The sequence below is a fragment of the Gossypium hirsutum genome, chromosome A01 (genome assembly GCF_007990345.1).
Source record: "Gossypium hirsutum isolate 1008001.06 chromosome A01, Gossypium_hirsutum_v2.1, whole genome shotgun sequence".
Lineage (NCBI taxonomy): Eukaryota > Viridiplantae > Streptophyta > Magnoliopsida > Malvales > Malvaceae > Gossypium > Gossypium hirsutum.
Window position 1 is genome coordinate 65166540 of NC_053424.1, and position 11767 is coordinate 65178306.

The window sequence follows — 11767 nt, forward strand, 5'->3', positions numbered from 1 at the left end:
TAAAAATGACTAAATCGTAAAAGTATAAAAGTTGAGTTCTATTAGTTAAAGGGGTCAAATGGCTATGAAACCTTAAAATAATGGACTAAAATAGTAAATATACCATTATTGATGTTAGTGAACAAACTTGGACACAGTTATGTTAGTTTTAAGTTATATTATTAAGGGTAAATTAGTAAATTAATAGTTAAGGTCAAAATAAACTAAGAAAAGGTGTCATCTTCCTCACTTCTTTTTTTTCAACCGGAATTGAGGGAAAGAGTAGCCATTGTTAGGGCTTGAAGGTTCAGCTAGCCTCAGTGTGTGCATGTAAGTGAATTCAAGCCCCGTTTTTAATGATTTTTATGTTTTTGAGATCGTTTTAGCTTAATCTAGCTAGCCCGAGGGTTAATTTGTAAAACTATTAAAGGTTGAGCATTATGATATGAATGTTTTTTAATAGGTTTTGATGTTAGTTGATAGATTATGAATCTTTTTTGAAAAATAGACATGTTTTGTTAAGTGATTTTTGATGAAATTGCATTTAGGGATCTATTTGTGAAAATAGTAAAATTTCATGTTAAATTTATGAAATAATGGTTATAGTGGGTTGATATGAGTCCCTAAGAAATTTGGCTAGCTTGTATGGATGATTAAAATGGTTAGATTTCAAATTATGAGCTTAAGGATTAAATTGTGAAAAGTTAAAATGTAAGAGGCAAATTGGTAATTTTGCATAAATATGAAATATGGATTAAATTGAATACTAGAAGTATTTAATTGATTGAAACTATCTATATAGATCAAGATAAACCAAATTCGGACTTAGATCGAGGAAAAGCTAAAGCTTCGGATTAGCTCGATCTTACTTCTACGCCCTAGGTATCGAGGTAAGTTAGTATGAACTGTAATCGCTTAAATGTTGTTTAAATTGAATGTTTATTATGTTTTTTTTTATGTAAATGAATCAAAGTACAAATGTATCAATGCTATGATGAATTGACGGATAACGAGTCCTAGTTGAACCTTAGGAATTCTTAAGATACAAATGACATGTCATTAGGGATTTCATGTTTCGGGTGCTGGTCTTGAATTTCCTACTAATGGTTGAGGTCCTGCTTTTGTTGTGAATTCTCCACAACTCATGTGAGCAGTATCGTGTAGCTCACATTCTGACCCACAGCTTATGTGAGCAGGCCTATTACATAACTCGTGTGACCATTAATGTAAAGGAAAGGTTACGATTATATGTAAAGGCACACTTTGTGTGAGCCTTCCAGAGTATCTGATGTAATTCTAGATGGCTCAACGAGTAAGAAAAGGAAAAATAAATGGTAAGTATTCCAATGCAATGAAGCATGACATTGTGGTAACATTGATAAGGTAAAATGTTATGTTTATACATTGTAAACCACATATATTATGGTTGTTTTCATATATATATCATGAACAAGGATACTAACTTATGAATTTGATGGTGTTGTATAGGCTCACACTAAGCTTATGGCATTGATTTTGGTTTATACTTATTCTATGAATTGTATTATAGAAATGGTAAGTTATGTGTAAGGTTTATACGAGCTTACTAAGCATTCATTCCTTACATAGTTTCTTTTCTTTGTTGTATAGATCATCAGAAGCTCGATTTGGTTGGAAGCTCATCGGAGACCTATCACACTATCCAATAGTCAATTTGGTAGTTTTTGAGCATTTTGGCCAAGGTTTAAAATGGCATATATAGGGTGTTTTGTAATGGTATTTTGGTGAATGTGTTAATGGTGTTTTGGCATGTATAAGTGTTGAAAGTTATGTTGATTTGGTACCATTTGATGCCTTATCAAATTATGTTTTTTTGGTTTCCTTATTGTGCATGTTTATAAGGCTCTTTATGGTATGTTTTGAATAGCTTGAAAGTGGTAAATGTGATATGATTTGGTAGGTGTTTGAATTAGGTATTTGTGTTTAGTAAAATGACAAGTTTTGCTAGTTGATGTTTTGGTATAATGTGGTGTCTTTGAATGGCATATTGGTTAGGTGATTTAGGATGTTTGAAATGGTATGTTTATGCAAGTTTGAAAGGTGTTTAAACCCCTTGAATGTGTGCTTAAACAGTTTGAAAAGTTATGCATGAAATGGTTTTGGAATGACTTCATTTTAGGTAAATTTTGGGTTCACACGGCTTAAGACACGGGCTTTTACATGGCCATGTAAAGCACACGACCTGGCGACACGGCTGTGTGTCATTTGAGGATTTTCTTAGGGTTTAAGTCAGTGAGTTACACAGCCTAGTGGACGGCTTTGCACATAAGCATATGGGGAAACTTAGAGAGTTACAGGACCTGGCATACTGTCGTGTAACCCTACTCAGTGAGTTACACGGGCTGGGACATAGCCCTGTGTCCTTTGTTCGAAATTTTCACGGCCTGGGGCTATATCACACGGCCGTGTGACCCCTATTTCTAATTTTTTCTACTTTTTCCTTAACTTTCCATTTTGTTTCAAATTAGTCCCGAATTGCTTTCAAGCTATTTTTAGAGCCTTGAAGATTCGATTTAGGGACAATGTATAAGAATGAATGGTTTATGATATTTTTAAATTATTGAATGAAATGATGTTTAAATATTTTCGATGGTACGATAATGCTCTGTAACCCTGATCCGGCGATATAAACAGGTTAGGGGTATTACATTTAGTGGTATTAGAGCTACGGTTTGGTTAGTTCTCAGACTGAACGTAGCATGTATGGAGTCTAGAAATACATGCCATTATATAACCTTTGATAGTGTGATAACTCCTGACTTGAATCAAATTATGTTTTCATATAGATAAGATGTCATCCAACTGAGTTGATCCCGATGAGGTTGAAAGTAATGCGCAAACCTTCGTACATGGAGTAGCTAGTAGTGGTAGTGGGCCCGTAGCTGAGGTTCGAGGAGGTAAGGCTAAATAAGTCTTCTTCTAGTTGATGTCTGAATGGTTTACAGGGTTCGTGAGAATGAACCCGATGGCTGAATGACCTCCACCCTCTCCCGTACCCCAACTTGTCTCTGTTATGACTCAAGGTTTGGAACAAGTATGAGCTAGCAAGCCTCTAGTTTATAAAATTCAAAAATATAGAGCTAAAGAGTTCCGTGGTTCAGCAGGAGATGATCCTGAAATAGACAAGTTTTGCTTAAAAAAGCTTTGAGGCTTTTTTCATGAAAAAGCAAATAAATAAAGAACACCTACGGAATAACACAAAACTGGCTTAGATCACCTCTCAAAAAATCACACCACTCACACCGGTATATAACTAATTTGAAATGGGTAAAGAAGGGAGTGGGTGAGTTTAACAAGCTCAGTGAATGATTAGAATAACCACATCGCAAACATATAATCATGCATCTTCATGAAAACCATTTATAAGTACAATTACGATAGTCCTATGTCTAGTGTCGTAGGGTACCTATCCATACATTATCTACTGGTTTATCTACATAGCATACTTACTCATGCAAACATATATCATGTAATGTACATATTTAATCAAACATATATCACTTTTCACACAAGTCACATATAACGATAAATTGGCACTTGAGGTATGAAACATAAAGTGAGCTCTATCATTACTCATCGATATATACGCGGATCTCTAAGACACCTCATAGACTCATAGAGTCAAACATGTCCCATAAGTGAAGCATGCAGCTAGCACTCTCCTTATTTCCCCTCATATGTCCTATTGAATGGAGTTTAGCTCACATTCCATTATCCCTCCAACATGTCCTAAGGCCTTAACGCCCAAAATCACTATACATATAAGTGAATACTCACAATCTTATAGCATGCCAACTATATCCAATGGTTTCAAAATCATAAGGCAAAAATATCTGAAATCAAACACATAACACTTATCGATTATCCGTGCACTATCACTACATGTTAGCATCTTTTGCAAAACACTATCACTTTCATGTAACATATATATTTCATGTATACATTTGCACTTTTCAAAATAGTTACGATATCCACATGTCACATATTTGAGCTTCTCATCACTTTACACAATTTCAAAATCATATAAGCACATAAACCACAAAATAACTATAGATACAAGAAAAATTATACTCAAAATTTAGAGTAGGGGTTTAGGCTACTACTAATTCCTAAATAACACATGACTTGTGTCTACGAGTGGCGATTCCAAACACTTACCCTATGCTTTCGCCAAGAAGTCAAAAGCTCAAACTAGCTCTTCCTTTAACTTGTAGAAGGCTCCAATAAATCCGAGCCTTTACACATAAGAACCATACAATATTCATAATCAGATAGTAGCCAAGGACTCACTTAAACCAACTAAAACATCAATCTATTCTAAGTTCTCATGTAACCAAAACCTTTAACATAACAAACTTAGAATGCTCATAACTCGATCCACGCTTAACCTTTTCACCTAAAATGAATTCCGTTCATCTAATTAGTCATGTACGCCTAATTCTCAACCTTTAAACCACTAAAAACTACTCAATTCATGGTCTCGAAATTTTTTGACATCTTTTTGGCAATTTTCACAAAATTCATTAAAAAGTAAGAAATCATTAACAAAACTTCAAGGTAAGTTTAGAAACTTTCTAATCATGACAAAATGTGTTGAAAACACTTCGAAACCATGTTTTTACTCAAAATCTCGAAATCCACCATTAATGTCTCAATTTTTACCTTTTATTAAAAACTTGCGATTCAATGGCTAATACTTCAATTTTAAGGACCAGATATCACGAAAAACTCATAAGAATTCGAAACATTAACTTTGATGGAAGATTAAACGAGTTTTGACACAAATTCAAAAAACCCACGTTTGAAGAATATGGTGAAATCTATGGAGTCTTTGAATGTTTTTCTTGGAGTTTAAGGAAGGTTTAATGCTTGAGAATGATAAGAAATCAAAGTATTATGGTTTGGGAATAAAAAAATCAATTGGAATGGTGAGGGAAAAGTAAGGGATAACAACTTTAAAGAGAAGAGAAGAAGCTATGGTGAAATATGCTGGGAGTGAGGGTTTATTAGGTTCAATTTTAAAAAAATTGGTGAAACTGCAACATAAATGCTCATAGTTTTGACTTTGTTACAAATAAGTCCTTTTTCTAAAATTAAGGGTTTCTAAAGCACATATTCAAAAAATTCATTTAACAGCTAAGATGCCATAGTCAAATATAATTTCGGTTTACCAAGCTACTAAATTTCGAGCACTCTAAGGCTAAAATTCCTAAAATACTCCTAAAACTCCTGGACCCTATTTTGGGGTGTTACAACTATGAACATCACAAGTAAATAAATACATAAAAAAATTAGGATTTATTCTATTTGGGTCTTGTTTGATTTATTTGCTATCAAGACAATCACATCTATGTCTCTATCTTTTGGGAGTTATTTGCTCTAATACCCAAGACAAGGTACCTCCCTAAATGGACTTGATAGACGACATAATAATCTTTTAACCGATTTGCTTGATTATAATTAGGCTATGGACCATTAGATTACTTACTGATATATATTAGTTAAATAGTAAGTAATCAACAAGCCAATATTTGCTTGTTCATTTTGCTTTGCATGCAAAAACGATTGAGGACAAATACAAATGATATTAATGTGAAAGATGGAATTTTATTAAACCAATTTGTTTGAAAAAGTTAGAAATTACATATGATGAAAAACCTAAGGGCACTAATATCAACAAGCAGTAGCTGAAAAGCTATAAGAAAGGGAAATATGTATTGATACCTTGCTAGATACTGATACATAGCACCAAATATTAGAACATGTGGGCTATGTATTTATACCTAATTCCTTGGGTAGTGCTACTGAATTGTTTTGGGTGTTTTGAGCCATCTGAAGCTCGTTTTTTGCTTCGAGCACCTCTAAACACTCACGAAAGATTTCTAAATGATTTGAGATTATTTCAAAACATTCAAGTTGATTTTAGCTCATTTTTACGATTTTATTTATATTGTTTCAAAGCTTAAAATCTTAAATATTTTCAAGATTATTAATTTATATATGCTTTAGTGACATCTTCCATCCGTATTGGGAGTCAGGACAAGTGAAGAGTATTATATGATAATTGGGGAAGGACTGTATGAAACAGATATGCTACATCATCCAGTATCTCTTACCAATTATTTTATGCCATTTCAACATCTTTTTTCATGTCATTGACACATCATTTTGGTAAATTTTTCAACTTGAACCTTGGACCCTAAACCCTAGACCTTGGATCCCAGACCCTGAATCCAAAATCTTGGACCCTAGACCTAAAGGTTTAAGATCGAGGGTTTAAGGTCCAAGGTCTAAGGTTTACTGTCCATAGTCTAGGGTCTAGAGTCCAAGGTCTAAAGTTAAAGGTCTAAGGTCCAAAATCTAAAATCAAGGATCCATAGTCCAAAGTTTAAGATTTAGGGTTCGGGTTAAAAAAATTACCAAAATAATGTGTCAATGACATAAAAAAAATATTGAAATGACGTTAAATAATTGATAATAGATTTAGAATGACGAGGCATATCTATCTATTACAATCTTTTTCCTATGATGATTGGGAATGATGCTAGGTTTTATATGCGATGACATTTTGCGTTAATTGAACCCCAAAACAAAATCAAATTCGAATTTAAATATATGGGATTGGCTTTTGGGTTAACTTAGATTTTGCGAGCTTAAATATATGTATACTCTACATATGATAGTAGTTGGTCGTAAAGTCGTAGTACTGAGTAATAAAGGTGGAAAAGTCTAAAAGCTTGCAAGTTGCAACTACCCACTTCACCTCTGCCACAGCCAGTCCGGTCTTTGCAAAGCATACCGCTCTCTACATCTTTGGTAGATGGATTGTTAAAAAGCACAAGCCCAGTTAGCATTTATTTTTCTATTTTGCCTTTTAATTTTCTACTTTCCTACTCTTATTAAACATTCCCACCGATTCCTTGCTTTTTTCAACCATTCATTCAATCCCCTCTCTCTTTCTCTCCGTGTGTGTCTCAGTTCTATTGCTGATAAACCCTGTGGAAATTAATAGAGAATTGCATTTTCTGAATATCAGGCGGTTTTATATTTTCATTTACTAAATCCGGAAGATCCCAAAAATTTTGTTATACTGTTTTAGTTTCTCAGTTTAAACCCACAGGGAGCATTAGGGTTTCTTAGCGGAATTCTGATGATCAGCTTTTGGCTCTTTGGTTTTGGAGGTTAGTATATGCTGTTCTTTGTATATCGTATTATTTTTATTCCCTGCCTTATTGCTTAGCATTTGAAAAAGTATCTTCATTTCTTTGCCATCGTTTCTACTTTTCAATAACCAATATTTTAGTTTCTTTTTTAAAGAAAAGAGAAGAGCAATCCATTGAACTCACGACTTGGTTAATGTTTTTTTTTAAATTGTTTTTATAATTTCGCTAGAGAATCACTTTGATACTTTTCCTTTTTCTTTTTTATTTTGCCCGTTTCTAGGATTAAAGATAGAGTTGTGATGGGAGTAAAGGTTGCCCCCCTGCAATTTATTGTCTTAGTTGCTTCTTTTGCAGTCCTGCTTGTGGCTTCTGACACTGTAAGATTGTACAATCTAAAAGTTATATGCAAGTTGTAGAATTTATAACTTGCATTCAGAATCTGAATGTTTCTCTTTTTGTCATCACTTTGGTATCTCAGGCCTCTAACGGATGGACTGCACCTTCTAACAATTCTTCCAAGTATAAGGGTAATGAAGGTGCTGGATTTGTTAAATTTGTTAATTGTTGTGGTAAATATTGACATTTTTTTGAAGATTAAGTTGTTTCATTTTGTTGGGTCAAATAGCAGAATGCCCTTCGGGATGGGTTCTTGCTCCAAATAAAACTAAGTGCTTTGGGTACAATGAAAGTTTGGAATCATGGGATGAATCTGAGATCCATTGTAAACGATATCATGGACACTTAGCTGCCCTAACATCATTTGAAGAACTAAACTTTGCACAACATCTGTGTGGCCAAAGTGTCAATGGTTGCTGGGTTGGAGGAAGAGTTAGCAATTCGACTATCAGTTCTGGTTGGAAGTGGTCTGATAATACATCGGTCTGGAATGAATCAGTTCTTAGATCATCTGCCCAATCCATTTGCCCCAAATCGTCATGCATTGTCAACAATTCAGTTGATTTATGTACATTGGTGAAGAATGGATCAGAACCTTTTGTGAGCAAGAGATGCAATGCATCTCGTGCTTTTCTGTGCATGGTTGATATTGGTAAGATAATGGTTATTTTAATTTTTTCGATTGGTTGCTCTATAGCATTTTTGTCACCACTATTAGATTATATATTGATCTTTCCTTTCTATAGTATGTTTCACATTTTTTTTGTTAAGTTCTGCCATTAGTCCTTGTACCATGCATTAATTATGGATTTAGTTTTTGTGCTTTAAATTGGTTATTTTTTGTCTCTTTGCTTTTTGAATTTTGAAATTTTAGTCCTGACTAGGCGGTAGCTGTCAAATTCATCAAGTTAATTTATGCTATTTCCAAAATCTTATATGGCAAATATATTATTAGAGTGTATGGCATGTCAGCTTGTTATTTTTACATATTACTCCAAGATTGAAATTTCAAAATTCAAGAAGTTCAAGGATTAAGAATGTTCAAATTGAAGAATATGGATTAAAGCAACAACTTTAGGAATAGTTCATGATTAATAGTAGAATTTAATCAAACGGTTTTAACTACTATCATTTGGGTCAGGACTGAAATTTTAGAATTCAAGAAGTACTAGGACTAAAATTAACCAGATTAAAGTACAAAGATCAAATTTATAACTAGCGCATAGTATAGGGACTAATAACAGAATTTGACCAACATTATTTTGTCATTGTTAAGATTACATTTTTCCACTTGCAGAGGACAAATGTTACTACATGCACTGCCATAAGGAATATCTCATTATCCTAGCAGTTGTTAGTGGATTGGTTCTCTTTACAACATTTGCTGTTGTTGTTTGGCTGCTTGCTTATAAGCGGAGTAAACGGCGTAGAAGATCAAGAAAACTATCCAATCCTGACACTTCTGCATTAGTTCCACCCTCATGGAAAATATTCACCAGTGATGAATTGAGGTCGATCACAAAAAATTTCAGTGAAGGAAATCGACTTCATGGAGATGCTAAAACAGGTAGCACATACAGTGGCCTCCTGCCTGATGGATCAAAGGCTGCGGTTAAGAGGTTAAAAAGATCTAGTTTTCAGAGGAAAAAGGAGTTCTACTCTGAAATTGGTAGGGTTGCTAAGCTTCGTCACCCTAATTTAGTTGCTGTGAAAGGATGCTGCTATGATCATGGTGACCGTTACATCGTATATGAGTTTATCACAAATGGACCATTGGATAGATGGCTATACCACATTCCAAGGGGTGGTAGGAGCTTGGATTGGACCATGAGGATCAAAATTGCTACAACTCTTGCCCAGGGAATTGCGTGAGTATAAACACTAGATCCTCTCTCTACGATAAGTGCAACTGTAATTGATACTTGTGATATCCCTGTTGCTGCTTCTGCTTGGAGACAATTTTAATACTTGCTAAAAGATTTTTGTTTTTTTACTTATTAATTATTCTTATTCATTACTTCAATTAAAAGCATTTATAGTTTATACTGGTAAGTTCTTTTCATTCTTATATTTACTTGTCTAGTCAATTTAAGCTGTTGCAAGCATTCGTTTTAGAATATCTCCCTGTCATGACTGAAACAATTTCCCACATTAGTTTTGCATTTTCTACCTCATAACTACAGCACCATGCTTTGGATTAGCAAACTTCTATCACAACCAGAATTACATATCAGTTTTCAAGTTTTTGCAGAATCTACTAGCTGGTTTAAGATCTTTTAATGAAATTATGCTCTTCATACTTTCTGCAAGTCTTTATCTCTTATTTTTCCTGGTAATGAGTGTCTAACAAGTTAATCTCTTAGAACAGATTCCTGCATGACAAGGTGAAGCCACATGTTGTGCACAGGGATATACGCGCAAGCAATGTACTACTTGATGAAGAGTTTGGAGCGCATCTGATGGGGGTTGGTCTTTCAAAGATTGTTCCTTGGGAGGTAATGCATGAGAGGACTGTGATGGCTGGTGGAACCTATGGATATCTTGCCCCTGAGTTCGTATATAGGAATGAGCTCACAACAAAGAGTGATGTATATAGCTTTGGAGTGTTGCTGCTTGAAATAGTAAGTGGGCGTAGGCCTGCTCAGCAAGTTGATTCAGTGGGTTGGCAGAGCATATTTGAATGGGCAACACCCTTAGTGCAGGCACATCACTATCCTAAGCTCCTGGATCCTCTAATATCTTCATCAACATCTGATATTCCAGAAGCTGGTGATATTCAGAAGGTGGTGGACCTTGTGTATGCTTGCACGCAAAATGTCCCTTCTATGCGGCCTAGAATGTCTCATGTTGTTCATCAATTGCAGCAGTTGGCTCAGCCAGCTCTCGCAAAGTAACTAAAGTTTTATCTCCAGCTCTGGGGCTTTTTGACTCTAAAATGTAACGTTAAATTGCCAGAGCTTTTATTTCAGAACAATAGTTTAGAGCTACCATCGTTCTAGTAAAAGCAAATTCCAATGGAATACATGTATTTTGTGGGGTTGAAAATGGTGTGAAAGAATGCAGGACTGACTGATGTAAAATCAGGTGGCTTTTCGATGGTCCATGCAGTGAGTAATATTGTGCAATCCGCATTCTCATGGTGTCAAAAGCCAGCCAGCCATCTGTGAGGTTTGCCCCACTATGGTGCATTGAATTTGCTCATCAATTCTGCTATCCTTCATAACGGCTGCTAGTCTTGACTCTGATAGATGGGCAAGCCATGGCTCAAGTGGTACCATGTATTTAACTTAAATGTCATTTAAGCCCATTATTTTGGTTAGGTCAATGTAGTCAAGCCATGTTCACAAAAAATATCATTAAATCACTTGGGCAATGGGGTTGGGGTGTAAATTTCCATCTTTGGATTCCCAGTTGCCATAATGGTAAGTTTTAGAATGTTATAAGGAAGTACGAAGATCCATAAAAGAAAATGATTTTATGCGCTTTATTTTTCTTTATTAAATATGTTCATATACTACCAGTACTAGATATGGAAAAAGCTTCAGGTCACACGCTACCTTTCTCTGTTTTTTCACCCACGACAGACTGGGTGGTCAAGATTGCAAGCCTACTTCAGGTTCTGTAACTACTAATTTTGACCCAAATAATTTCAATTTGATTTCACTATAAAAAAATCAGCAGCTTGAATTGACTTATCCAATACACAGTTAATCTAAACACGGAATGATTTGGACAGTACGATTACAATTAATCCGAAGTGATCCTAACATAAAATAAGTATTTTTTTTAAAATAACTTAATAAAATTAATATCTATAGCCAAAAAATATTTATTTGTTTTAATTTGTAACTTGTAAATTATAATTATCATTTTTATTTTCATAAAATATACAATTTCAGTCTATATCATATGGTATTGATAGCAAATTGCAAATAAATAAATAAATAAGCACTTAATTAGAAAAAGATCTCGAAAACTTTGGATTTTGTTTGAGTTCAAAATCTCAAAAAGAAAAAAAAAGTGAAATTTATTTTTATTTTTATTTGATTATTGATCACCCTCTAAGAACACATAATTTTAAGCATCTTTTTAGACTTAATTTGACATTATTCTTAGGTAAATTTACGTGTTTAGCCTTTTTAGTTTAGTTTCCAATAATGTTTAGTTTTTAGACATTTTTTTTCCTTATT

General features: G+C 34.2%; 1 protein-coding gene across 3 annotated transcripts; it reads left to right on the forward strand.

The window, feature by feature from the left end:
* The first annotated feature begins 6663 nt into the window (after positions 1–6663).
* LOC107925341 (C-type lectin receptor-like tyrosine-protein kinase At1g52310) lies at positions 6664–10678 on the forward strand. 3 transcript variants are annotated; one of them, XM_016856012.2, is made up of 6 exons: positions 6664–7199; positions 7462–7558; positions 7660–7708; positions 7810–8229; positions 8875–9445; positions 9946–10678. In XM_016856012.2, the coding sequence occupies exons 2-6, from the start codon at positions 7481–7483 to the stop codon at positions 10469–10471; spliced, it is 1644 nt and encodes a 547-aa protein (XP_016711501.1). In that variant the 5' UTR covers positions 6664–7199; positions 7462–7480; the 3' UTR covers positions 10472–10678. The 3 variants fall into 3 exon arrangements, with proteins under 3 accessions (XP_016711501.1, XP_016711489.1, XP_016711496.1); XM_016856000.2 differs by having other exon boundaries at positions 6706–7199; positions 7660–7717; XM_016856007.2 differs by having other exon boundaries at positions 6712–7199; positions 7807–8229.
* The last annotated feature ends 1089 nt before the right edge of the window (positions 10679–11767 follow it).

Coding starts and splice junctions, on each gene's coding strand:
- LOC107925341 (XM_016856000.2), top strand. CDS start 7,481: ATGGGAGTAAAGGTTGCCCCCCTGCAATTTATTGTCTTAGTTGCTTCT. Junction 7,559..7,659: donor TGCTTGTGGCTTCTGACACT/GTAAGATTGTAC, acceptor TTGGTATCTCAG/GCCTCTAACGGATGGACTGC. Junction 9,446..9,945: donor ACTCTTGCCCAGGGAATTGC/GTGAGTATAAAC, acceptor CTCTTAGAACAG/ATTCCTGCATGACAAGGTGA.